At 54.3% G+C, this 22504-nt stretch overlaps 3 protein-coding genes across 12 annotated transcripts in view; 2 read left to right on the top strand and 1 right to left on the bottom strand.

Moving 5' to 3' along the window:
* The window catches only part of KYAT1 (kynurenine aminotransferase 1), a 34106-nt gene extending 33375 nt beyond the window's left edge, over positions 1 to 731 (top strand). For all 6 annotated transcript variants that reach the window (XM_032165344.2, XM_032165341.2, XM_032165346.2 and 3 more), the window contains 2 exons: positions 27 to 113; positions 210 to 731. In XM_032165344.2, the coding sequence (XP_032021235.2) occupies positions 27 to 113; positions 210 to 269 (147 nt within the window). In that variant the 3' untranslated portion in view covers positions 270 to 731. The remainder of the gene's footprint in view (positions 1 to 26; positions 114 to 209) is intronic.
* Positions 344 to 11123, top strand: SPOUT1 (SPOUT domain containing methyltransferase 1). 4 transcript variants are annotated; one of them, XM_058444875.1, is made up of 14 exons: positions 344 to 463; positions 3516 to 3750; positions 4329 to 4374; positions 4624 to 4749; positions 6610 to 6769; positions 7170 to 7259; positions 7366 to 7415; positions 7652 to 7782; positions 8727 to 8799; positions 8906 to 9004; positions 9583 to 9685; positions 9863 to 10010; positions 10394 to 10637; positions 10926 to 11123. In XM_058444875.1, exons 2-14 carry the CDS (start codon positions 3625 to 3627, stop codon positions 11021 to 11023), a joined length of 1494 nt encoding a protein of 497 aa, XP_058300858.1. In that variant the 5' UTR covers positions 344 to 463; positions 3516 to 3624; the 3' UTR covers positions 11024 to 11123. The 4 variants fall into 4 exon arrangements, with proteins under 4 accessions (XP_058300858.1, XP_058300857.1, XP_032021230.1 ...); XM_058444874.1 differs by having other exon boundaries at positions 8888 to 9004; XM_032165339.2 differs by lacking the exon at positions 10394 to 10637.
* A 24-nt stretch (positions 11124 to 11147) lies between these two features.
* On the bottom strand, positions 11148 to 15192 carry ENDOG (endonuclease G). Of its 2 annotated transcripts, none has more exons than XM_032165349.2 (3): positions 14448 to 15180; positions 12781 to 12890; positions 11148 to 11430 (listed from the first exon to the last, which is right to left on the bottom strand). In XM_032165349.2, the coding sequence occupies exons 1-3, from the start codon at positions 14949 to 14951 to the stop codon at positions 11148 to 11150; spliced, it is 897 nt and encodes a 298-aa protein (XP_032021240.1). In that variant the 5' UTR covers positions 14952 to 15180. The 2 variants fall into 2 exon arrangements, with proteins under 2 accessions (XP_032021240.1, XP_032021241.1); XM_032165350.2 differs by lacking the exon at positions 11148 to 11430 and adding an exon at positions 11679 to 12311 and having other exon boundaries at positions 14448 to 15192.
* Between the last annotated feature and the right edge of the window lie 7312 nt (positions 15193 to 22504).

Here is a 22504-nt window from a genome sequence, read left to right as displayed (position 1 = left end):
TGAGACATGTCCTTCCTCCTCCCCAGGGCTTGGTGGCCATCCCTGTCTCCATCTTCTATAGTGTGCCGCATCAGAAGCACTTTGACCACTATATCCGCTTCTGTTTTGTGAAGGTAAAGGGTGGGGCTGGGGGAGGAAAGACCTCACAGAGCTTCCCGAGGCCCACTGGGCGCATGGGGAGAGTGTAGGACTAATCTGTGCTGGTGCAGGATGAAGCCACGCTCCAGGCCATGGACGAGAAGCTGCGGAAGTGGCAGGTGGAGCTCTAGCCCTGAAGTCACGCCTTGGCCCCGACATCCCCACATGCCCGCAGAGATCCTCTTTGAGTGTCTGTCTTTGTCCAGGTTTCAGACATTTCCAGGTTGGGGAAGATGCTATTGGGAAACCTCTTCTCTGTGACACAGAATGTTCTGGGTGGGAGCCGCCCTTCATCTTAGAGAACCAAGTGCCTCCTGCCTGAAAGGTGAGGGTGGCCTGACCTGGGCCTCTCCCTGCCCCTCCGTAGGTGGGTTTGTAGGGCCTTGTGTTTCTTCTGGTCTCTCCAGGCTTGGCTGAGACCGACGGTAGAGTCCCACCATGTATCGATCACATCCAAGCCCTGCGTGGCCCCTGCTAAGGCCCAGGCGTAACCTCACCTTTCCTGGCTCATCCTGGCCTTGGGGAGTTGCCTTTAGACTGGAGTCCTCAAGCCACTCCTTTTCGTCCATAATAAAATGTTTAAGTTATTCAAATCCTTATTGACGGCTTCTCTCTGCTTCACACTCGTGCTGATGGCTGATCTAACTTGTTAAGAATGCCCAGTAGAAGCTCAGACACCCCTGCAACTTTGTAGAAATGGTTTCTGTAGTCACATAGTGGCACAACCAGGCCTAGAACCCAAGGCCCTCAAATGAATTCCTCACTATTAATCTTTGTTGTTGTTGTTGTTGTTTTGTTTTTGAGACAGAGTCTCGCTCTGTCACCCAGGCTGGAATGCAGTGGCATGATCTTGGCTCATTGCAACCTCCACCTTCTGGGTTCAAGCAATTCTCCTGCCTCAGCCTCCTGAGTAGCTGGGACTACAGGCACCCGCCACCACACCCAGCTAATTTTTGTGTTTTTGTAGAGATGGGGTTTCACCATGTTGGCCAGGCTGGACTCAAACTCCTGACCTCAGATCGTCTGCCCGCCTCGGCCTCCCAAAGTGCTGGGATTACAGACGTGAGCCACCATAGCTGGCCTCTCATATTAATCTGATGGTAGCAGTTATTGGTGCTGGGTATGGTGGCTGGGGTGGGGGTGTCGTGTGTGTGTGTGTGTGTGTGTGTGTGTGTGTGTGTGTGTGTGTGGAGGGGATTGGAGCTTGTGACAAGGAAGACATGGACATTCCCACGGGGTGAGAGAACAGCACAGTGGGGGCCAGGAGGACTGGGGACTTAAATAATTACGAGGAGGAGGACTGAATGTTGATTGTGCAAGCCCTACCTGCCAGGCACTCGAACGCACATCATCTTACACAGCCTCTGAGACTGAGACCTGAGTTATCTCCAGTTCACAAGAGAGGAAAGCACTCCGGAGGTGAGGGGAAGTGGCGTGCCCAGGCCTTCTAGCTGGCCCCGATTGAGTCTCACTGGATAGCAATAGTAGCTCCTGAATTTCTTTGAAAGGTGATGTTAGGGGCCTGGTCTCGAAGTTGTATTTGCATAGCAAGCGCATGGGTTTGGCGCATATCATATGTTTAACTGGGGGAGCTGATAGGAATATATCATATAATAAAATAGATATTCGGTCGTTGCCCCTGGTCCTTAGTAAAGAATTCCTAAACTCCTTGGAGTTTCTGGAAGATAGGCATGTCTTGTTAGTCACATGGAATCCCTCTGCACTGCGATTACGGGGTCAGAACTTTTAGCCCATCGGGCCCCCTCCATCTCTGCCTCCAGGGAGGTGTGAGGGACTAGACTTTGAGCCTAATCACATGGTCCGTGTCTTTTTGTTATTGTTGTTTTGGGGGGATTTTTGTGTTTGTTTTTTCACATGGCCAATGTCTTCATCGGTCATGCCTACAAAATAAACCTGTCAAAAATCACAACAAATTTAGTATGAGATCTAAGTTCGAGACCAGGCACGGTGGCTCACACCTATAATTCCAGCACTTTGGGAGGCTGAGGCAGATGGATCACCTGAGGTCGGGAGTTCAAGACCAGCCTGACCAACATGGAGAATCCTGTCTCTACTAAAAATATAAAAATTATCCGGGCTTGGTGGCAAGTGCCTGTAATCCCAGCTACTTGGGAGCTTGAGGCGGGAGAATTGATTGAACCTGGGAGGCAGAGGTTGCAGTGAGCCGAGATCATGCCACTGCACTTCAGCCTGAGCAACAGAGTGAGACTAGATCTCAAAAAATAAAAGGCATTAATGGCTCACGTCTGTAATCTCAGCCCTTTGGGAAGCCAAGTTGGGAGGACTCCTTGAACCCTGGAGTCTGAGACCAGCCCTGGCAACATAGTGAGACACTATCTGTACAAAAAGAAAAAAAATAAAAATTAGTCGGGCATGGTGGCTCACACTTGTAGTCCCAACTAATATAGTCTGTTAATTAAAAGAGAAAGAGGCCGGGTGTGGTGGCTCATGCCTGTAATCCCAGCACTTTGGGAAGCCGAGGTGGGCAGATCACCTGAGGTCAAGAGTTCAAGACCAGCCTGACCAACATAGAGAAACTCCGTCTCTACTAAAAATACAAAATTAGCCAGGCGTGGTGGCGCATGCCTGTAATCCCAGCTACTCAGGAGGCTGAGGCAGGAGGATCGCTTGAACCCAGGAGTCGGAGGTTTCTGTGAGCCGAGATCGAGCCATTGCACTCCAGCCTGGGCAACAAGAGCGAAACTCTGTCTCAAAAAAAAAAAAAAAAAAAAGGCCAGGTGCGGTGGCTCACGCCTGTAATCCCAGCCCTTTGGGAGGCTGAGGCTGGAGGATCACTTACGGTCAGGAGTTCAACCAGGCTGGCCAACACGGAGCCAACATCAACACCATCTCTACTGAAAACACACAAAAAAATTAGCTGGGCATGGTGGTACGCTCCTGTAATCCCAGCTACTTGAAATGCTGAGGCGGGAGAATTGCTCGAACCCAGGAGGTGGAGGTTGCAGTGAGCCGAGATTGCGCCACTGCACTCCAGCCTGGGCAATGAATCGAGACTCTGCCTCAAAAAAAAAAAAAGTACATGAACGAATCTATAACAAACCTGGAGTAAATTATCTCATTTTCAGCTCTGAATCACACTGCAGCTCAAGGCCCCAGGGTCCCCATGTATAAAGCCTTGCAGGAGCTAGGCGTGGTGCTGCGCACCTGTGGTTCCAGCTACTGGGGAGGCTAAGGTGGGAGGATCCTTTGAGCCCAGGAGCTCAAGGCTGCAGTGAGCTAGAATCGCTCCACTGCACTCCAGCCTCGGCAACATAGCGAGACCGTGTCTCAAAAAAAATTTTTTTTAAACAAGTAAACGACTCAGAGGTCTGAGTGTTGTATTTGTCCCAACTCAGAAGGGGGCTCCGAGCCATCCAAAATTCAGCACAGTACCCGCGATACCGCCCATTTGGACACCTATTCCGCCCGACCTACACCAGCCCGCGTGCTCCCGCAGCCGTCGGCATGGGCTCTCCGATTGGACAGCTTAAGGGAGGTGTGGCCGGAAGAGGCGAGTCTCATTGGCAGAGGCGTGACCGACGGTGTGTGCGGAACATGGCGGAGCGCGGGAGGAAGCGGCCCTGCGGCCCGGTAAGTGCAGGCGGCGGGACCCTGCGCAGAGCAGCATGATGGACGCGTGAGAACCAGTGGCGTGCGGGCCTTCGCCGGGGCCGGGCCGCGCCTCCTGCTGCCTGCTTCCCGCTGATCTCAGGCCGGAAACCCCCGAAGGTGCCGCGTGAGTCTCAGCAGGATGGGAACAGCGCCCGTGTCCTCTCCGGAACCCACTGCGGCTCCCTGGCCTCCGCTGGATTGCGGAGGCGAGACCCTGCTCGCAATCCTGAATCCGGAGCCCTTTCGTGGCTTATGCCTTCTAACTTCCAGGGCGACTGTGGGCAGTCCTGTCCCCTGAGCCTCAGTTTCCTCTTCTGTTCTGTGGGAACTCATTCGACAGTTTCTTGAGTGCTTTCTGTGGGCCAGGCTGGGTCCCAGGCGTTGGGGATACAGCGGGTCCCTGCCCTCCTGCCGCTTTCTGGGGCAGCAGTTCGCAGAGGTTCCTTGGCTTCCTTGCCGCCCCGTGTGGAGGGGCTGGCTATGGTACAGCAAACAGACCCCCTCCAGGTGTGACCATCAGCCTCACGCTCATAATTCTCTTACCACTCCTTCTCCAGAGTGAACACGGCCAAAGGATTGAGTGGCGAAAATGGAAGCAACAGAGTAAGTAAGGGTGGGTAAGAGTATCTTCCCATAGGCCACTCCACCAGTGCTCAGTCAAACCCTGGGGAAAGACACCAGCTTTGTTCCCTCTGGGTCCTGCAGCACCCAAAGTGGGGAGGCAGGGGCCGGGAGCCCTGGGGAGGCTCCCTTGCTGCCCTCTGGCTGCTCACTCAGCAGCTCTCCAGAGTCCAGGCTGACCCAATGAGTGGGAACTATCTTCTCGGCCAATTAGGATGTTCTTTTATCCAGAGAAAGAGGAGAAAAAGAAATGGAAGGATCTCAAGCTGATGAAAAAACTGGAGCGGCAGCGGGCACAGGAGGAACAGGCAAAGCGCCAGGAAGAGGAGGAGGCAGCGGCAGAGAAGGAGGACCGCGGTGAGCTAGTGTCTTGGGGAGGGCCACAGGTTGTGGCCCACAGTAGTTGTCCCGCAGGCAGAGCAGACACGTCTTATCTGAAAGGGCCTTTACAGACCAGTAGGTCCAAACATCTTGTCCTGATGGAGAAAGTGAGGCCCAGAGAGGGAGGGAGCCAGCAAACTGAGTTCTGACCTCCTGCTTAGGTAAATTTCAAGCCTATGGAAGGTAAGCCTTCTCTCTCTCTTTTTTTTTTTTGAGGTGGAGTCTTGCTCTGTTGCCCAGGCTGGAGTGCAGTGGCGCCATCTCTGCTCACTGCAACCTCCACTGCCCAAGTTCAAGCAATTTTCCTCCCTCGGCCCCCCGAGTAGTTGGGATTACAGGCATGCGCCACCACACCTGGCTAATTTTCGTATTTTTAGTAGAGACGTGGGTGCACCACGTTGGCCAGGCTGGTCTCGAACTCCTGACTTCAGGTGATCCGCCCACTTCAGCCTCCCAAAGTCCTGGGATTACAGGCGTGAGCCACCGTGCCCGGCCCAAGCCTCGTATCTCTTAACTTAGACCTCTAGAACTTCATGATCTTCCTGATTTTTTTACTTTTTTATCAAGCATTTTCTGTGTGCTTTAATTTCATTTTTCATTTATTTTGATTTCATAATAAAAACGACAGAAAACTACAAAGAAGAAAGGAACAATCCCAGCAAACATTGTAGCAAAAGCTTGTCCAAACAATTCTATCTGCTTATCCTTGTGTAGCAAAGTACAGATACGTTACAACAGTGAAACCATGTTAGGCCGGGCGCGGTGGCTCACGCTTGTAATCCCAGCACTTTGGGAGGCCGAGGTGGGCGGATCACGAGGTCAGCAGATCGAGACCACGGTGAAACCCCATCTCTACTAAAAATACAAAAAAAATTAGCCGGGCGTGGTGGCGGGCGCCTGTAGTCCCAGCTACTCAGAGAGGCTGAGGTAGGAGAATGGCGTGAACCCGGGAGGCAGAGCTTGCAGTGAGCCGAGATTGCGCCACTGCACTCCAGCCTGGGCGACAGAGCGAGACTCTGTCTCAAAAAAAAAAAAAAAAAAAAAAAAACAGTGAAACCATGTTATCTATGTGCTTCTTGGGCTTTTTTGTTTGTTTTTGAGACACAGTCTCGTTCTGTTGTGGAGTGCAGTGGCTCGATCTCGGCTCACTGCAATCTCCACCTCCCAGTTCAATCCATTCTCCTGCCCCAGCCTCCAGAGTAGCTGGGATTATAGGCATGCGCCACCATGCCCGGCTAATTTTTGTATTTTTAGTAGAGACGGGGTTTCGCCATGTTGGCCAGGCTGGTCTTGAACTCCTGACCTCGGGTGATCCGCCCGCCTTGGCCTCCCAGAGTGCTGGGATTACAGGCATGAGCCACCTTTTGTGTGACCTTGGGCTGTGTATTTGACTTCCCGGGGCTGAAGGCTCCTGGTCTATAAATGGGGATAATGGCAGTATCCTCACTAGGGATCAGGTCAATGGCTATCGGGTTAATGTGCACACACTAAAGCCTTATTAGATATCAGCTTTCATTTTATCCTCATTTGGTAGCTGGAGAACTGAGGCAGTAAGTGGGAGAGCCAGGATGTGAACTTAGGCCATTGCTACTAACCGCTCCACAGCCTCGCCCAGTGGTTTGCCCTGCTCAGAGGAGCCGTGGAGATTGCTGCGTCCATTTTCCTCCTGGGAGACTGAGGCCCAGAGAGGGGAGGTGGATCTATTTTGCTCATCTCAAAATTCCTCCCACTTGGGAAATTCTCAAACCATGGGTGCTGGGGACAGAGGAAGCGAGAGGAAGGTGGGGCGCCCTTGCCTCTCAGGCTGGCTGGGAACAACATCCCTCCCCTGCTCAGGGCGGCCCTACACACTGAGCGTAGCCCTGCCGGGCTCTATCCTGGACAATGCTCAGTCGCCGGAGCTTCGCACCTACTTGGCCGGTCAGATTGCCAGAGCCTGTGCCATCTTCTGTGTGGATGAGATCGTGGTGTTTGATGAGGAGGGCCAGGATGCCAAGTAAGGGGCCATCCCACAGGGTGCAGGGCTCAGGGAGAGGGAGGGGCTGCCGGGATGGGCCGAGGCTTCACCCTGCCCCCGTCCACATGCCTGGCTCTTCCCTCGTGCCCTGCCTGAAATACTCCCTCTGTAATCCTTAGTGGGTAGAGTTGCCAGGTGGGGGTGATGACTGCAGAGGTGGGATTGGGAACCGGAAGGCCTAAACCCATATCTCAGCTGTCACCCAGGCTGGAGTGCATGCAGTGGCATGGTCATGGCTCACTGCAGCCTCTACTTTCTGTGCTCAGATGATCCTCCCACCTTAGCCTCCTGAGTAGCTGGGATTCTAGGCATGCACTTGTAGACAGGAGCTCTTGAAGGGCCACAGCTGGATCCTGAGCCCCCATCTCTCTCTCTCCAGGACTGTGGAGGGGGAATTCACAGGAGTTGGGAAGAAGGGGCAGGCGTGCATACAGCTGGCCCGGATCCTGCAATACCTAGAGTGTCCGCAGTAAGGGGGTCACTCCCCTGAGCATGAGGGAGGGGTGTGTCAAAGTGGAAGCCAGGTGGGAGGTGGCTTCCCCTGGGAATATGCCGAGGTCAGCATTCTTTCCTAGGTACCTGAGGAAGGCATTCTTCCCCAAACACCAGGATCTACAGTTTGCAGGTAACGCTGTGTGGGCCTGCCCCCCCCCGCCATTTCCCCTGGATCATTTCACAGACACTGAGACCACCCAGTCCTACCCTGCACTGTCCAGGTGGGAAAGCAGGCCTGGGAGAGCAAGACCTGTGCCTGATGCCAAGACACAGGTCTGTGGCAGAGCCGGGACTCTGCTCCAGGGTCTCCACTGCACCCTGTGTGCCCTAGCACTTCCCAGACTCCTCCCAGCCCTGCCTCCACAGGGCTCCTGAACCCCTTAGACAGCCCCCACCACATGCGTCAGGACGAGGAATCCGAGTTCCGAGAGGGCATCGTGGTGGATCGGCCCACCCGGCCAGGCCACGGCTCCTTTGTCAACTGTGGCATGAAAAAGGTAGGAACAGAAAGGTGGGCTAGGACACACCCTGGCAATGGAGGGCAAGCAGATGGATGTTGCGGGGAGCCCTGGACCTGCCCGAAATCCCTCACTGATGTAAATTTAGGCCAGAGAATTGTGCAAAATGGGGCTCAATAGGTAAAGCCAGAATGAATTTACTGTTGCTTAAAAAGCAAATCAACAGAAGACAGTCCTCATGCTCCAAACAAAACCCTGCAGAAACAAGTTGAAAGTCACTCTGGAGCTGCTCCCGTGTGGCACAGAGCCAAGCTGGGATGAGGGCATTAATTTGCCGTCTCTTTACCCTCAAGTCTCCTCAAATCAGAGGCAGAAACCTTGACGTGTGGAGTCCCCTCCCATCAGAAAGCACAACACGGGCACAGTAGCTCACGCCTGTAATCCCAGCACTTTGGGAGGCTGAGGCAGGTGGATCATTTGAGGTCAGGAGTTGGAGACCAACCTGGCCAATATGGTGAAACCCTGTCTCTACTAAAAGTACAAAAATGAGCCAGGCGTGGTGGCACGCGTCTGTAATCCCAGCTACTCGGGAGGCTGAGGCAGGAGATTCACTTGAACCCAGCAGACAGAAGTTGCAGTGAGCTGAGATCGTGCCACTGCACTCCAGCCTGGGTGACAGAGCCAGACTCCATCTCAAAAAAAAAAAAGTGGCAGAGCTACCAAAATGTAGAAAACTGGGTTTCATCTACTTCTGCCCCGTGCCATGAGCGCCCCAAAGGTGCATGTTTGGCCAGTGACCTGTGTTTTGCACAAATGATCTCTTGTGAGCAGGTTCAGCCAGTGCCAGGGGTGGAGGGTGGCAGGTTGACCTGGACCCCTTGGTCCCTTGCCAGCCCCGGGGCTCCCCCGGCGGCATCTGGAAGAGCCGTGGCCCCTGCTGAGCTTGAGAGGAATGGCACCCATTTCTTCTGGCTTCTCCCCAGGAGGTGAAGATTGACAAGAACCTGGAGCCCGGGCTTCGGGTGACCGTGCGACTGAACCAGCAGCAGCTCCCAGGTATCTGGAAGGTTCCTCAACCCCTGGGTTGGGCTGATGAGCTCCAGGGTTCAGCCACCTGCTTCCATTCCTCACCCCATCTTTACAGACTCTGTCACCCCTCCAGAATGCAAGACCTACCGTGGCAAAGTGGTGTCATCGCAGGACCCTCGCACCAAAGCTGGTCTCTACTGGGGCTACACCGTCCGACTGGCTTCCTGCCTCAGTAAGGACAGCGTTGACTTCTCTGAATGTCCATCCATCCCTCTGGGAGGTTGCTGGGAGCCTTGCCTGACCCAAATATCAGACCAAGGTTTTGGTCCTGTCAACTTGCTGTGTGTCCTTGGGCAAGTGCTTTCCCTTCTCTGGGCCTTGTTCTCCCTGATGCACTGCCTGGAATGCTGTTAAGGACTGCTGAGCAGAAGTATCATTATTGATCAATAATGTTTCTGTAGGGTTGGGAATGGAGGCAAAAGGGCCAGAGAAGTCAGAGGCCCACTTCATGCTCTTGGTGCCTCTTCCTATCCAGTCTCTGCCCTGTTCCTCAGCCAAGCACAGGCTTGGTGTCTGCCCTGCTCGGTCCTTGACTTCCCAGCAACAGCTCTACCCACCCCTGCTCGGTACACACACACCCCTGCCCCAGTGCACACACACGCAGAGCTCTTCCCATCCACCCCTGCCTCAGTACACACACACACCCAGAGAGCTCTTCCCACCCACCCCTGCCTCAGTACACACACACATAATACCCAGAGCTGTGGCTTGTGGGGAGAAGGACCTGCACTGAGCTGGCCCCACCCCCAGGTGCTGTGTTTGCTGAGGCCCCCTTCCAGGATGGGTATGACCTGACCATCGGGACGTCAGAGCGCGGCTCAGATGTGGCCTCTGCCCAGCTTCCCAACTTCAGGTGTGTACCTCCTGGGGCCAGGGCCAGGTCAGGAGGAATGTGGCCAGGAACCTGCCTGGTGGGTGAAGCTGCACAGATGGGCCCCTGCTGTCTGGGGTGGGGAGGGACTGAGGTCTGGGCGCTGTGCTGGCCGGGGCCTTGATGACCACTCAAGTGACCCCCTCTTACATGTGCCAGGCATGCTCTTGTGGTGTTCGGGGGCCTCCAGGGTCTGGAAGCTGGAGTGGATGCTGACCCCAACCTGGAGGTGGCTGAACCCAGTGTCCTCTTTGACCTGTACGTCAATACCTGTCCTGGCCAGGGTAGCCGTACCATCCGCACAGAGGTGAGCCCACCTGCCTCCCCGACCGCCAGCCGCTGGGGCCTTGGGATCTGTCCAAGGGGCGGGTGCTACTCTTGCCCTGTCACCTACCCTTGCCCATGGCTGTCTTGTCTGGAGGTGATCCTCTCATCCCCTCTTGGCCTCTTGCCACAGCGACGGGACATGAGTGTAGCTGGGAGTCAACCATGGGTGCTAGTGCCCGTCCTGTGCTCCCAGACTGGGTGACCCAGGGGGCCCTGTCCACCCCTGCTCCGGGCCTCTGCTTCCTTAGCTGTGCGCTCAGTGATCTCCCAGGGCCCTGGTTCTGCCACTTCCTTGTGTGTGACCACGGTGGGCACAGCAGCTCTCCCCTTGGGGTCTCACTTGCATCTGTCCCGCGGGGGAAGCCATGTGCAGCTGGAGCCTTCGTCCTGGGCCTCATGGAACCTGCGTACCCACTTTTGGAGTCAGGCATGGGACGCTGTGCTTCGGGAAGTCTGCTGGGAAGGCTGGTACACCCATCAGTCTCGCAGGGCCGACAGCCCTGTCTACCCATCCCTACGGCCTTGCCCAAGCCAAGCAGTCTGAGCCTGACAGCTATACCCCCCAGCAAGAACCCTGGCTCCCACCCTTTCAACCCCTGCATGAGGGGTGAGAACTTCTTGCCCCTCTCCTTGCCCTCCCCTGGCCCTGGGAGGTGGGCATTGTTACCTTCGCCCCCATTTTACAGAAGAGAAGCCTGAGGAGCAGGCTGTGTAGTCCTCTAGGTGGCAAGTGTGCAGTGTGAAACTGGGCCTGTCATTAACCTCACCAGGCCCTGCTAAGGACAGGGGACCCCAGTGGGCTGGGTCTTGGGCAGCCAGGCACTGAAGACAGGCTGGGAGCGGGGACACCCGCTAGCCTCCCAGGCCCCAGCCCACTGCCACACTTCTCTTCCAGGAAGCCATCCTCATCTCCCTGGCCGCCCTGCAGCCTGGCCTTACCCAGGCGGGTGCCCAGCACACCTGAAAGTTCTAAGGGGCCCAGGACAGCAGTGAAGCAGCAGTGAAACCAGGGGCTCTGCAGGTCACTTGGGACGGACACCACCAGACTTGTCTCCAAAAGTTACCACCTTTAATACGCCCGGCCTGCACACACCCACAGTCTCACTGGGCTCCACCCTCACTTACTACCCGCCGTGATGGCCTTGAGGCTGCCTGCCCGCGCCAGGATGTTTGGCACAAAGAGCAGTCCCGAAGCCCGCTCGAGGCTCTCGATGGGCACCAGGAAGCGCTCCAGTGGGATGGCCTCATCCACAGGTGCGTTGGGCATCACGTAGGAGCGGAGCTCAGTTTGCCCACCTGCTGCCTCCAGGATCAGCACCTTGAAGAAGTGTGTGGGCACTGCCACGTGGTTCTTGCCAATGACCTGGTACTTTACGTAGGATTTCCCATCAGCCTCTGTCCTGTGGGCAGACCCAGGCACACATGGGCAGGGGGCCTGGATGAAGCCAAGGCCACCTCTTCCAGGGAGCCTTCCCTGATCTGTCCTCTAACTTCTGTCAACCTGCAGGACCACTCCCTCACTGTAAGACTTCTGTAGCCTGCCTGGCTCCTCCTTGAGGCTGGAACTCTCTCCAGGGTGGTTAACTCTTTCCCTCTGTTTTCCTTACGCCCAACACTGGGTCAGGCAGAGTGGGCGACAATAAATGCTGCTAGAAGAATTGAGCCTTCTGAATATTCACATTCGTCTGAGGGGAGACTTAATGACTGTCCATCTCTCCCCACAGAGGTGAGCACCAAGTGGGCAAGGACCCTGACAGGTGACATCCCAGCACCAGCACAGGTGCCGGGACACCGGACGGGGGCTTCCCCCTCAGCAGAGTCTCCTTGCACAGGGCCCTAGGAGGCACCTGCTAATGAAATTTGATCAGTGCCCCAACCACCGCCTCGGCCAGCCTGTGCTGAGCCCTTACCATGGGCCAGGCCCTGGGGAAGCATGTGACATCAACCAAGAGGTCACAGGTTTTGCAGGGGGGACACAGGTCATTTGCCCACAGCACCAAGGAACTAGGTGATGAGGCCTGGACTCCATCCCGAGCCTGTGGATTCCAGAGTGCTCAGCCTCGACCTGTTGCCTCTCAGTCCCAGCCCTCTGCAGGCCAGAAAAACCACGGAGCACACCCAGAGGTGCTCAGTTGCTTCCAGCTGAGAGGCAGGGCTGCACAGGAGCAAGAGTGGAGGCCCTGGGTCAGGCAGATCTAGGTTTAAACTCCCGAGAAGGGTGGAGGGGAGTGCTCCAAGCAGAGCAGAGACTGAAGGCGGGAGAGCCTGGTGCACCGTGGACCTGCAGGGGGAAGGCGGGAGAGCTCGGTGCACCGGGGACCTGCAGGGGGAAGGCGGGAGAGCTCGGTGCACCGGGGACCTGCAGGGGGAAGGTGGGAGAGCTCCGTGCACCGGGGACCTGCCGGGGGAAGGCGAGAGAGCTTGGTGCACCGCAGACCTGCAGGGGGTTCCATATGAGCAGAACAACATTGGGTGGGCATGCCAAGAGGTGACAGCAGGGAGAAGCGGGGGCAGATTCAGGGCCTGCTGCTGCCCATGGGCAGAGGAGAGATGGTCAGGAGTACCCAACAGGTCTTTGGCTGTGGAAGTGGAAAGGGGACCCGAGGCAGGGAAGCTGACAGGCTTGCCAAGAAACCAGATGAGTAGGGAACTGGTATTGACCCAGAGCCTAGGGCAAGCCTGGCCCTGTGAGTGGCAGTAGGGGCCTCGGGTGAGTGGGAGGTTCTGCCGCCCCCTGGTTTCCACCTTACCTGGGCAGGAAGAGTGGCCCTGTGCAGACATAGACGTTTTGGTAGCTGCGGGTCAAGCTGCGGCTGTATTTCTCCAGGTTGTTCCAGGCATTCTGGTTGAGGTGGGGCACCTGGTAGGAGAGGGAGGGCTTAGCAGGACGGTGGCTGGGACCCTTCCTCCTCTATCAGAGGGCTGCCCCAGGCCCTGAGGGGATAGACACGCTCAGAGATATCCAGTGAGAGACAAGCATGAGGAAACTGAGGCTCAAGGAATGAAAGTCACTCCCTGAAACCCAGGGCTGATAGAGTGCTAGGACCACCCTCTGTCCCTCCCACAGCCCAGGTGTCACTCTTTTCTCAGCTCCCAAGAGTCGAATGAAGGAAGGAGCATGCCTCCACCTTTCAGAGAGAAGGACTGAGGCCTGTCCCCAGCCCCACCCAGGGGCTCATGGGAAGACCAGCCCTTCCAACTACCAACCCGTTCGTTTTCCCAGTCTGAGCCACAGGAAGAGCCTAGCGGGGAATGTCATGAATTGGCCTCCATCCTGAGCTCTCCAGGCCTCAGACAATGGAAAGTGGATAGGGGGCTGTGTTCCAGGAGGAAGCTGGGTCAGAGGTTGGTGCCCCATGGGCTCCACCCAGAGCCCCATGGCAGTCTCCATCCTTTGGTGCCAGGACCTGTTGGGAACAGGCTGAGAGGGTGGTTGGCCCAGTGCACAGTGCCTGGCACTAACAACCTGATCGTGGGCCAGGTGTCTGCCTCGAAACTGCCCGAAGGCAGGCAGGGTAGAACAATGTCTGGAGGCTCAGGGTTTTATAGACGAGGGGTCCCCAACCCCTGGGCCACAGACCGGTACCAGAACCGGGCCACACAGCAGGAGATGAGTAGCAGGCGAGCAAGGGAAGCTTCATCTGTATTTACAGCCACCCCGCATTGATCACACGGCAGCCTGAGCTCCGCCTCCTGTCAGATCAGTGGCGGCTGGAGATTCTCATAGGAGCTGGAACCCTATGGTGAACTGCGCATGTGAGGAGGTTGCGCGCTCCTTTTGAACACCTAATGCCTGATCTGTCATTGTCGCCCATCACCTCCAGATAGGACTGTCTAGTTGCAGGAAAACAAGGTCAGGGCTCCCACGGATCCTATATTACTGTGAGTTGTATATTTCACTATATATTACAATGTAATAATAATAGAAATAAAGTGTACAATAAATGTAACGCACTTGAATTATCCTGAAACCCGCCCTCACCCACCAAGCCGTGGAAAAACTGTCTTCCACGAAACCGCACCCTGGTGCCCAATAGGTTGGGCGCTGCGGTTCTACAACAGACAGCCTGCCTTCTTCTGCTGTGTGACACTGTGCCCATCACTTTGCCTCTGTGAGCCTCAGCGCCTCATCACTACCGCAGGAGGAAGGTGAATAACGGTATTATTCCCATTTTTTAGACGAAGAAAGCGACGCTCAGGGAGGTGCCCAGGGTTCGCAGTTGAAGCTCAAGCCGCTCGGCCTGCAGAGCCTGTGCCTGGAGCCCAGTGCTCCTCCCTCCCGCCACGGGATGTCACTGCGATGCCTGACCCGGGGCGCGTTGGGCAGCTGCCCTGTTCTGCAGAGGAACAAACCGAGGCCCCGCGAGGCCAGGCGCCGGCCCCGCATTCCGCGACCGGCCCGGGGCACGGGCTCTACCTGGGGGGCGACGTTGCTCAGGTAGAACGTGTCGTCCATGGCCTTCTGGCTCCAGCGGTGGTTGGCGGCGGCGGCCAGGTGGCCGCGGTCGAAGCCACTGCCGCGGTAGTCGGCGTTGGTGGCACGGTGGTACGCGTGCACCGAGTCGTCCTCGCGGAAGTCGCACTCGCGCCGGTCGCCGTCGCCGCGGAGACGCTCGGGTCGCAGCTGCTCCACCACCCAGAGCGCGCCGCGGGTGCGCGGGTCATAGCACAGCACGTACGACTCGCGGCTCTTAAGCTGCGCCAGCCCCGGCAGCCCGTACTTGGTCAGCTCGCCCGGGCCGCGGCCCGTCGGTCCCCCGGGCACAGGGGGCAACTCGGCGGCCGCCGCCACGGGCAGCACGGGCAGCCGGCCTAGCAGCCCCGGCGCCGCCCGCGCGTCCTCCCGCCGCCGCCAGCCCTCGGCGGCCGCACCCAGCCCCGCGCCCAACGCCAGGGTCAGGCCGGCCCGCAGCGCCCGCATGGCCGGGGAGTGACCTACGGCGGGCGACCCACGAGGCTCTTAAAGGAGCCGCGTCGCGGGATCCAGTGAGGGCACTGGGCTGCTGGGGCCGCGGACGATAGCGTGACCTCCTTTCCACTGACAAACGCTCCCAAGGGCTTGGGCCTCGGAACCCAGAAGGGAGCTGCAGAGCCCAACCAGGTGTCCCCGGCGCCCTTTCTTTGCGCATTTAAGATACCGGCATGAGGGGCGTGGCACCGTCGCCTCAGCTCGCGATTGGCCACCACCAGGCGGGGCTCCGCACCCGCCTCGCAGGCCCCCTGCTGGTCGTGGGGTGAGAGGACACTCTCTCCTCTGCGCCTGCGCACGGAGCTCCTGCTTAATACGCTCCGCGGAAGGGTCAAGCACTGTCGAGCGCTTTTACTGTCACAGCTTAGTCTCATCCTCTACACCGCTCGGAGAGTGAGCGCCTAGTTCGCAGAGCAGGCACAGGGCCCCAGGTATATCTGGCCCCAGGCTATCCTCCATGACACCATAAAATAAGCCCCGCAATTCTACCAGAGTGGCAAAGGTTTCTTTTTTTTTCTTTTTTTTTTTTTTTTTGAGACGGAGTTGCCCTCTAGTCGCCCAGGCTTGAGTGCAATGGCGTGATCTCGGCTCACTGCAACTTCCGCCTCCCGGGTTCAAGCGATTCTCCTGCCTCAGCCTCCCAAGTAGCTGGGATTACAGGCATGCGCCACCACGCCCAGCTAATTTTGTATTTTTAGTAGAGACGCGGTTTCACCATGTTGGTCAGGCTGGTCTCAAACTCCCGACCTCAGGTGATCCGCCGGCCTCGGCCTCCCAAAGTGTTGGCATTACAGGCGTGAGCCACCGCGCCCGGCCCAAATTGGCAAAGATTTTAATTAACACCAGCTTGAGGACAAGGATGCAGGCGGCTGATGCTGTCTGCTGGCTGGAAAAGAAACCTGGGACGAATATTCCAAAAAGCAGCTTGACAGTACAGTACAAGGAAGCCTTAAAAAGGTTCATACCGTTCAACCCACGCAGAGGGCTGAGCTGCGGAAATCTCGGGAATGCAAGGATCTCGAACGCAAATATTCACCAGAGTATTACACTGCCGGCAGGAATAAGCAAAATATTCACAAATATGGACTGGTTAAGGACTTTTGTTTTTTTTTTTTTTGAGATGGAGTCTCACTCTATTGCCCACGCTGCAGTGCAATGGCACGATCTCCGCTCAGTGCAACCTCTGCCTCCCAGGTTCAAGTGATTCTCCTGCCTTAGCCTCTCAAGTAGTTGGGATTACAGGCGCGCACCACTAGGCCCAACTAATTTTTTTTTTTTTTGAGATGGAGTCTCGCTCTGTCGCCCAGGCTCACTGCAACCTCTGCCTCCTAGGTTCAAGCGATTCTCGTGCCTCAGCCTCCCGAGTAACTAGGACTACAGGCACACGCCACCACGCCCAGCTAATTTTTGTACTTTTAGTAAAGAATAGGTTTCACCATGTTGGCCAGGCTGGTCTCGAACTAACTCCTGACCTTGTGATCCACCCACCTTGGCCTCCCAAATTGCTGGGATTATAGACATGGGCCACCCAACCCAGCCACTCTTAGCATTTTATTTTTTCCTTTAAGGAAAATAAGGTCTTGTGCTGTCACCACACGGAGTGCAGTGGCATGATCACAGTTCACTGCAGCCTTGACCTCCTGGGCTCAAGCCATCCTCCTGCCTCAGCATCCCGAGTAGCTAGGACCACAGACCCTATCATGATGCCTGGCTAACTTTTAAATTTTTTGTAGAGATGGGGCCTCGCTATGTTGTCCAGGAGGGTCTTGAACTCCTGGCCTCCAGTGATCCTCCTGCCTTGGCCTCCCAAAGTAACAGGCATGAGCCACTATGCCCTCCTGAGGTCAGGAGTTTGAGACCAGCCTGGCCAATATGGCAAAACCCTGTCTCTACTAAAAATACAAAAATTAGCTGGGCATAGTGGAGCGTGCCTGTAATCCCACCTGCTGGGGGACTGAGGCAGGAGGATTGCTTGAACCTGGAGGGCGGAGGTTGCAGTGAGCCGAGATCATCATGCCACTGCACTCCAGCTGGGCAACAGAGCGAGACTGCTTCAAAAAAAAATATGAGGCGGGGTCTTGCTTTATTGCCCAGGCTGTTCTTGACCTCCTGGGATCAAGTGATCTGTGGGCCTCAGCCTCCTGAGTAAATGGGACTACAGGCTATGGTGTATCACCATACCCAGCTACTTTCAGCAATTTTGAAATATACATTAACTATAGTGACCATGCTGCAGTTTTTTGTTTTGTTTTTTGTTTGTTTTGTTTTGGAGACAGAGTTTTGCTCTTGTTGCCCAGGCTGGGGTACGATGGCATGATCTCGGCTCACCACCACCTCTGCCTCCCGGGTTCAAGTGATTCTCCTGCCTCAGCCTCCCGAGTAGCTGGGATTACAGGCATGTGTCACCATCCCCAGCTAATTTTTTGTATTTTTAGTAGAGACAGGGTTTCTCCATGTTGGCCAGGCTGGTCTTGAACTCCTGACCTCAGATGATCCGCCCACCTCAGCCTCCCAAAGTGCTGGGATTACAGGTGTGAGCCATCGCGCCCGCCCATACCATACTGTAGTTCTAAAAAAAACATTCCTGGGCCGGGTGTGGCGGCTCAGGCCTGTAATCGTAGCCCTTTTGGAGGCCAAGGTGGGAGGATTGCTTGAATGAAGGAGTTCAAGACCAGCCTGGGCAACGTAGTAAGACCCCCGTCTCAAATTAAAAAAAAAAAAAAAAATCCTCCTGTCTAGCTGAAACCATACCCTTTGACAAACATTTCCGCATTCCCCACCGCCCCAACTCCCACCAATCCCCAGACTCTGGTACCATCATGCTACTCTCCACTTCTATGAGTTGTTTTACATTCTGCATATAAGTGAAATCATGTCGTGTTTGTCTTTCTGTGCCTGGCTTATTTCACCTACCGTAACGTCATCTAGGTTCTTCCATGTTGTCACAAATGACAGAATCTCCTTTTTTTTTTTTTTTTTTGGGGGGGGGGGGGCTTTTTTTTTTTTTTTTTTTTTTTTTTTGAGACGGAGTCTTGCTCTGTCCCCCAGGCTGGAGTGCAGTGGCGCGATCTCGGCTCACTGCAAGCTCTGCTTCCCGGGTTCACGCCATTCTCCTGCCTCAGCCTCCTGAGTAGCTGGGACTACAGGTGCCCGCCAACACGCCCGGCTAATTTTTTGTATTTTTAGTAGAGACGGGGTTTCACCGTGTTAGCCAGGATGGTCTCGATCTCCTGACCTCGTGATCCGCCCGCCTCGGCCTCCCAAAGTGCTGGGATTACAGGCTTGAGCCACCGCGCCCGGCCGAGGGTGAGTCTTGCACTGTTGCCTGGGCTGGAGTGCAGTGGCACAATCTTGGCTCACTGCAACCTCCCCCTCCCAGGTTGATGCGATTCTCCTGCCTCAGCCTCCTGAGTAGCTGGGATTACAGGTGCAAACCACCACACTCGGCTAATTTTTTGTATTTTTAGTAGAGATGGGGGCTTCACTATGTTGGCCAGACTGGTCTTGAACTCCTGACCTCGTGATCCACCTGCCTCAGCCTCCCAAAGTGCTGGGATTACAGGAGTTAGCCACCACGCCTGGCCTTGTCTTTTTTTTTTAATAAGCCATTTTGACAGGTGTGAGGTGGTATCTCATTTTGGTTTTAATTTGCATTTCCCAGATGATCCATGCATTGTTCAGCATTTTTTCAGCTAGTTGCCAGACATTTTTATGTCTTTTTTTTTTTTTTTTTTGAGACAGAGTCTGGCTCTGTCACCAGGCTGGAGTGCAGTGGCTCGATCTTGGCTCACTGCAACATCCGCCTCCTGGGTTCAAGCACACGCCACCATGCCCATCTAATTTTTGTATTTTTAGTAGAGACGGGGTTTCACCATGTTGGCCAGGATGGTCTTGATCTCTTCACCTCGCGATTCGCCTGCCTCAGCCTCCCAAAGTGCTGTATGTCTTCTTTTGAGAAATATCTATTCAGGTCCTTTGCCTGTTGTTTAAATCACATTGTTTTCTTGCTATTGAGATTTTTGTTTGTTCTTGTTTTTGTTTTTTAGACAGAGTCCTGCTCTGTCACCCAGGCTGGAGTGCAGTGGCGTGATCTCGGCTCACTGCAACCTCCACCTCCGGGTTCAAGTGATTCTTGTGCCTCAGCCTCCTGGGTAGCTGGGATTACAGGCGCCCACCACCACTCCTGGCTAATATTTTTGTAGTTTTAGTAGAGACTGGATTTCACCATATTGGCCAGGCTGGTCTTGAACTCCTGACCTCAGGTGATCCACCCGCCTCAGCCTCCCAAAGTGCTGGGATTACAGGCGTGCCACCGTGCCTGGCCTACAAATGTTCTAATTTTTTTAAACTTTTGGACTCTTTTGTAGTAACAGTTAGCTTAAAACACAAATACAGCTGGGCGCAGTGACTCACGCCTGTAATCCCAGCACTTTGGGAGGCTGGGGTGGGCGGATCACCTGAGGTCGGCGGATCACCTGAGGTCAGAAGTTCAAGACCAGCCTGGTCAACATGGTGAAACCCCATCTCTGCTAAAATTCCAAAAAGAATTATTCAGGTGTGGTGGCGGGCACCTGTAATCCCAGCTGCTCAGGAGGCTGAGGCAGGAGAATCGCTTGAACCTGGGAGGTGGACATTGCAGTGAGCCAAGATCGCGCCATTGTACTCCATCCTGGCAACAAGAGTAAAACTCTGTCTCAAAAATAAATAAATAAATAAATGTAAATAAACTTAATTTAAAAAAACACAAAAGTTAGGCCGGGCGTGGTGGCTCACGCCTGTAATCCCAACACTTTGGGAGGCTGAGGCGGGTGGATCACCTAAGGTTGGGAGTTCAAGACCAGCCTGGCTAACATGGTAAAACTCTGTTTCTACTAAAACAAACAAACAAAAAAACCAAAAAATTAGCCGGGCATGGTGGCATGTGCCTCTAATCCCAGCTACTCTGGAGGCTGAGGCAGGAGAATTGCTTGAACCCGGGAGCCAGAGGTTACAGTGAGCCGAGATCGTGACATTGCACTCCAGCTAGGGCAACAAGAGTGAAATTCCGTCTCAAAAATAAATAAATAAATAAAAGTTAGCCAGGCATTGTGGCGTAGGTTTGTAGTCCCAGCTACTTGGGAGGCTGAGGCAGGGGAATCACTTGAACCCGGGAGGCGGAGGTTGCAGTGAGCCAAGATGGCACCACTGCATCAAGCCTGGGCAACAGAGCGAGACACTGTCTCAAAAACACCACCAAAAAAAAAAGCAAAAAAAAAAAAACCCCACAAGCACAGCTTGGCACAGTGGCTCGCGCCTGTAATACCAACACTGGGAGGCCAAGGCAGGAAGATTGTTTGAGCCCAGGAGTTTTGAGACCAGCCTGGGCAATGCAAAGATGCCCTGTGTCTACAAAATATAAAAACCTAGCTGGGCGTGGTGATGTGTGCCTGTGGTTCCAGCTACTCGAGAGGCTGAGGAGTGAGGATCACCAGAGCCTGGGAATTCAAGGCTGCAGTGAGCCATGATCATGCCACTGCACTCTAGCCTCAGTGACGGAGTAAGACCCTGTCTCAAAAAAAAAAAGAAAAAGAAAAAAAAAAAGAAAACCAATTCACCCCCAAATGCCTGGGTTCAGTTCTGGGCTCCTCTGTTCTGTTCCTTTTACACCAGTATCATGCTGTTATGGTTACTAAACCTTTTTTTTTTTTTTTTTGAGACGGAGTTTCACTTTCGTTGCCCAGGCTAGAGTACAATGGCACGATTTTGGCTCACCGAAATCTCTGCCTCCGGGTTCAAGAGATTCTCCTGCCTCAGCCTCCTGAGTAAGTGGGATTACAGGCATGTGCCACCACGCCCCACTGATTTTTGTATTTTTAGTAGAGACGGGGCTTCACCATGTTGGCCATGCTGGTCTCAATGTCTTGACCTTGTGCAATGCCCACCTCGACCTCCCTAAGTGCTGGGATTACAGGCATGAGCCACTGTGCCCGGACCTAAATATTTTTTTTGAGGGGGTACTTACTGTCAATGAGATTTTCTCTATTTCTTGTCTTTTTTTTTTCTGAATTCAGTTTTTTATTTCTGCCTTTTTCTTGATTTCTTTTTCAGATAGTTTATTAGTGTACAGAAATGTTACTGATTTTTGTTTGTTGCTTTTGTTTCTTGCCACTTTAGTTCTAACAGCTTTTTGGTGGAGTCTTTAGGGTTTTTTCTAACATAAGATCATGTTGTTGGCAACGAGAGACAATTTCACTTCTTCCTTTCCTATCTGGATGCTCTTTCTTTCTCTTGCTTAACCGGTCTGGCTAGTACTTCCAGTACTATGTTGAATGAAAGTGGAGAGTGGGCATCCTCATCTTGTTCCTGATCTTGGCTCACGCCTGTAATCCTAACACTTTGGGAGGCCGAGGCTGGCGGATCACAAGGTCAGGAGTTGAGACCAGCCTGGTCAACATGGTGAAACTCCGTCTCTACTAAAAATACAAATTAGCCGGGCGTGGTGGCGGGCACCTGTAATCCCAGCTACTTGGGAGGCTGAGGAAGGAGAATCACTTGAACCCAGGAGGCGGAGGTTGCAGTGAGTGGAGATCGTGCCACTGCACTCCAGCCTGGGTGACAGAGCAAGACCCCGTCTCAAAAAAAATAAAATAAATAAAAAATAAGGAAAAGATGTTGAATTTTGTCAAATGCTTTTTCCACATATAAAGGGACAGTCTAAGCTTTTTTAAATCTGAAAAATAACAGGCTATGTAATCATGTATGCAGAACCTCCTTACCCAGTACTCACTCCCTTCTCCCCCAGCTGCAGACTGCTGAGGCTGAACTGGAAGAATCCAACAGGCTCTTCCCAGAAGGATTTCCTGGACCTTTTCTTAGAAGGGCTACTCTAAGAGACTCTGACTCCATCCCTGTTCAAACATTTTTCCCTGTTCTGAGGTCTCCAAAGTTTCAGCTCATCACAGCACCAATGCCCATTGCAAAGAACACATGATTTATTCAAGACAACTCGTCATCAACAGCACTGACTCAAGGAACAAAACAGATGAAAAAAACTAAAGCAAACGTTCTGACCCTCTGGAGTGAGACCTGCTGAATTCATACGGCTCAATCTGTAAGTGTCCAAGATCCAGGGGGCAGGTTCTCAAGCAGGAAGCCTCAGGCACTCTGGCTCTGTGGGGACCTCCCTTGGGCATCTGCTTGAGAATCTGGGGAAGGGACATTATCAGGGCGGGTCCTTTCTGCAGGTGGTATCCTGCTGGGAGCTCAGCCTAACCAAGGCCTGGTCCCTGTGCTCTTGACCTTCATCTCAAGGTCAAGGAGAGGGCACTTGACCCAACTCTGCCAGTGAGGCAAATTAATGGTGATTCAAGTAGTGTGGTCCCAGGAGGGAAGGTAGGGGGCAGACAAGAGCAAGTGCATTAGGAGTCCTGGGCAGTGTCTGCTGGGTCCCAGGCAGTGGCCCAAGGTTGTGAAGGGGTTGGAGAAGGGGCTGAACCACCAGCTGACAAGTGCTGGAGAGAGGGTGG

Source organism: Hylobates moloch, unplaced genomic scaffold, assembly GCF_009828535.3.
Source record: "Hylobates moloch isolate HMO894 unplaced genomic scaffold, HMol_V3 SCAFFOLD_10, whole genome shotgun sequence".
In the NCBI taxonomy this organism is placed as follows: domain Eukaryota; kingdom Metazoa; phylum Chordata; class Mammalia; order Primates; family Hylobatidae; genus Hylobates; species Hylobates moloch.
Note: the sequence above shows the minus strand (reverse complement) of the source record. Positions and strands in the feature narration are given on the sequence as shown.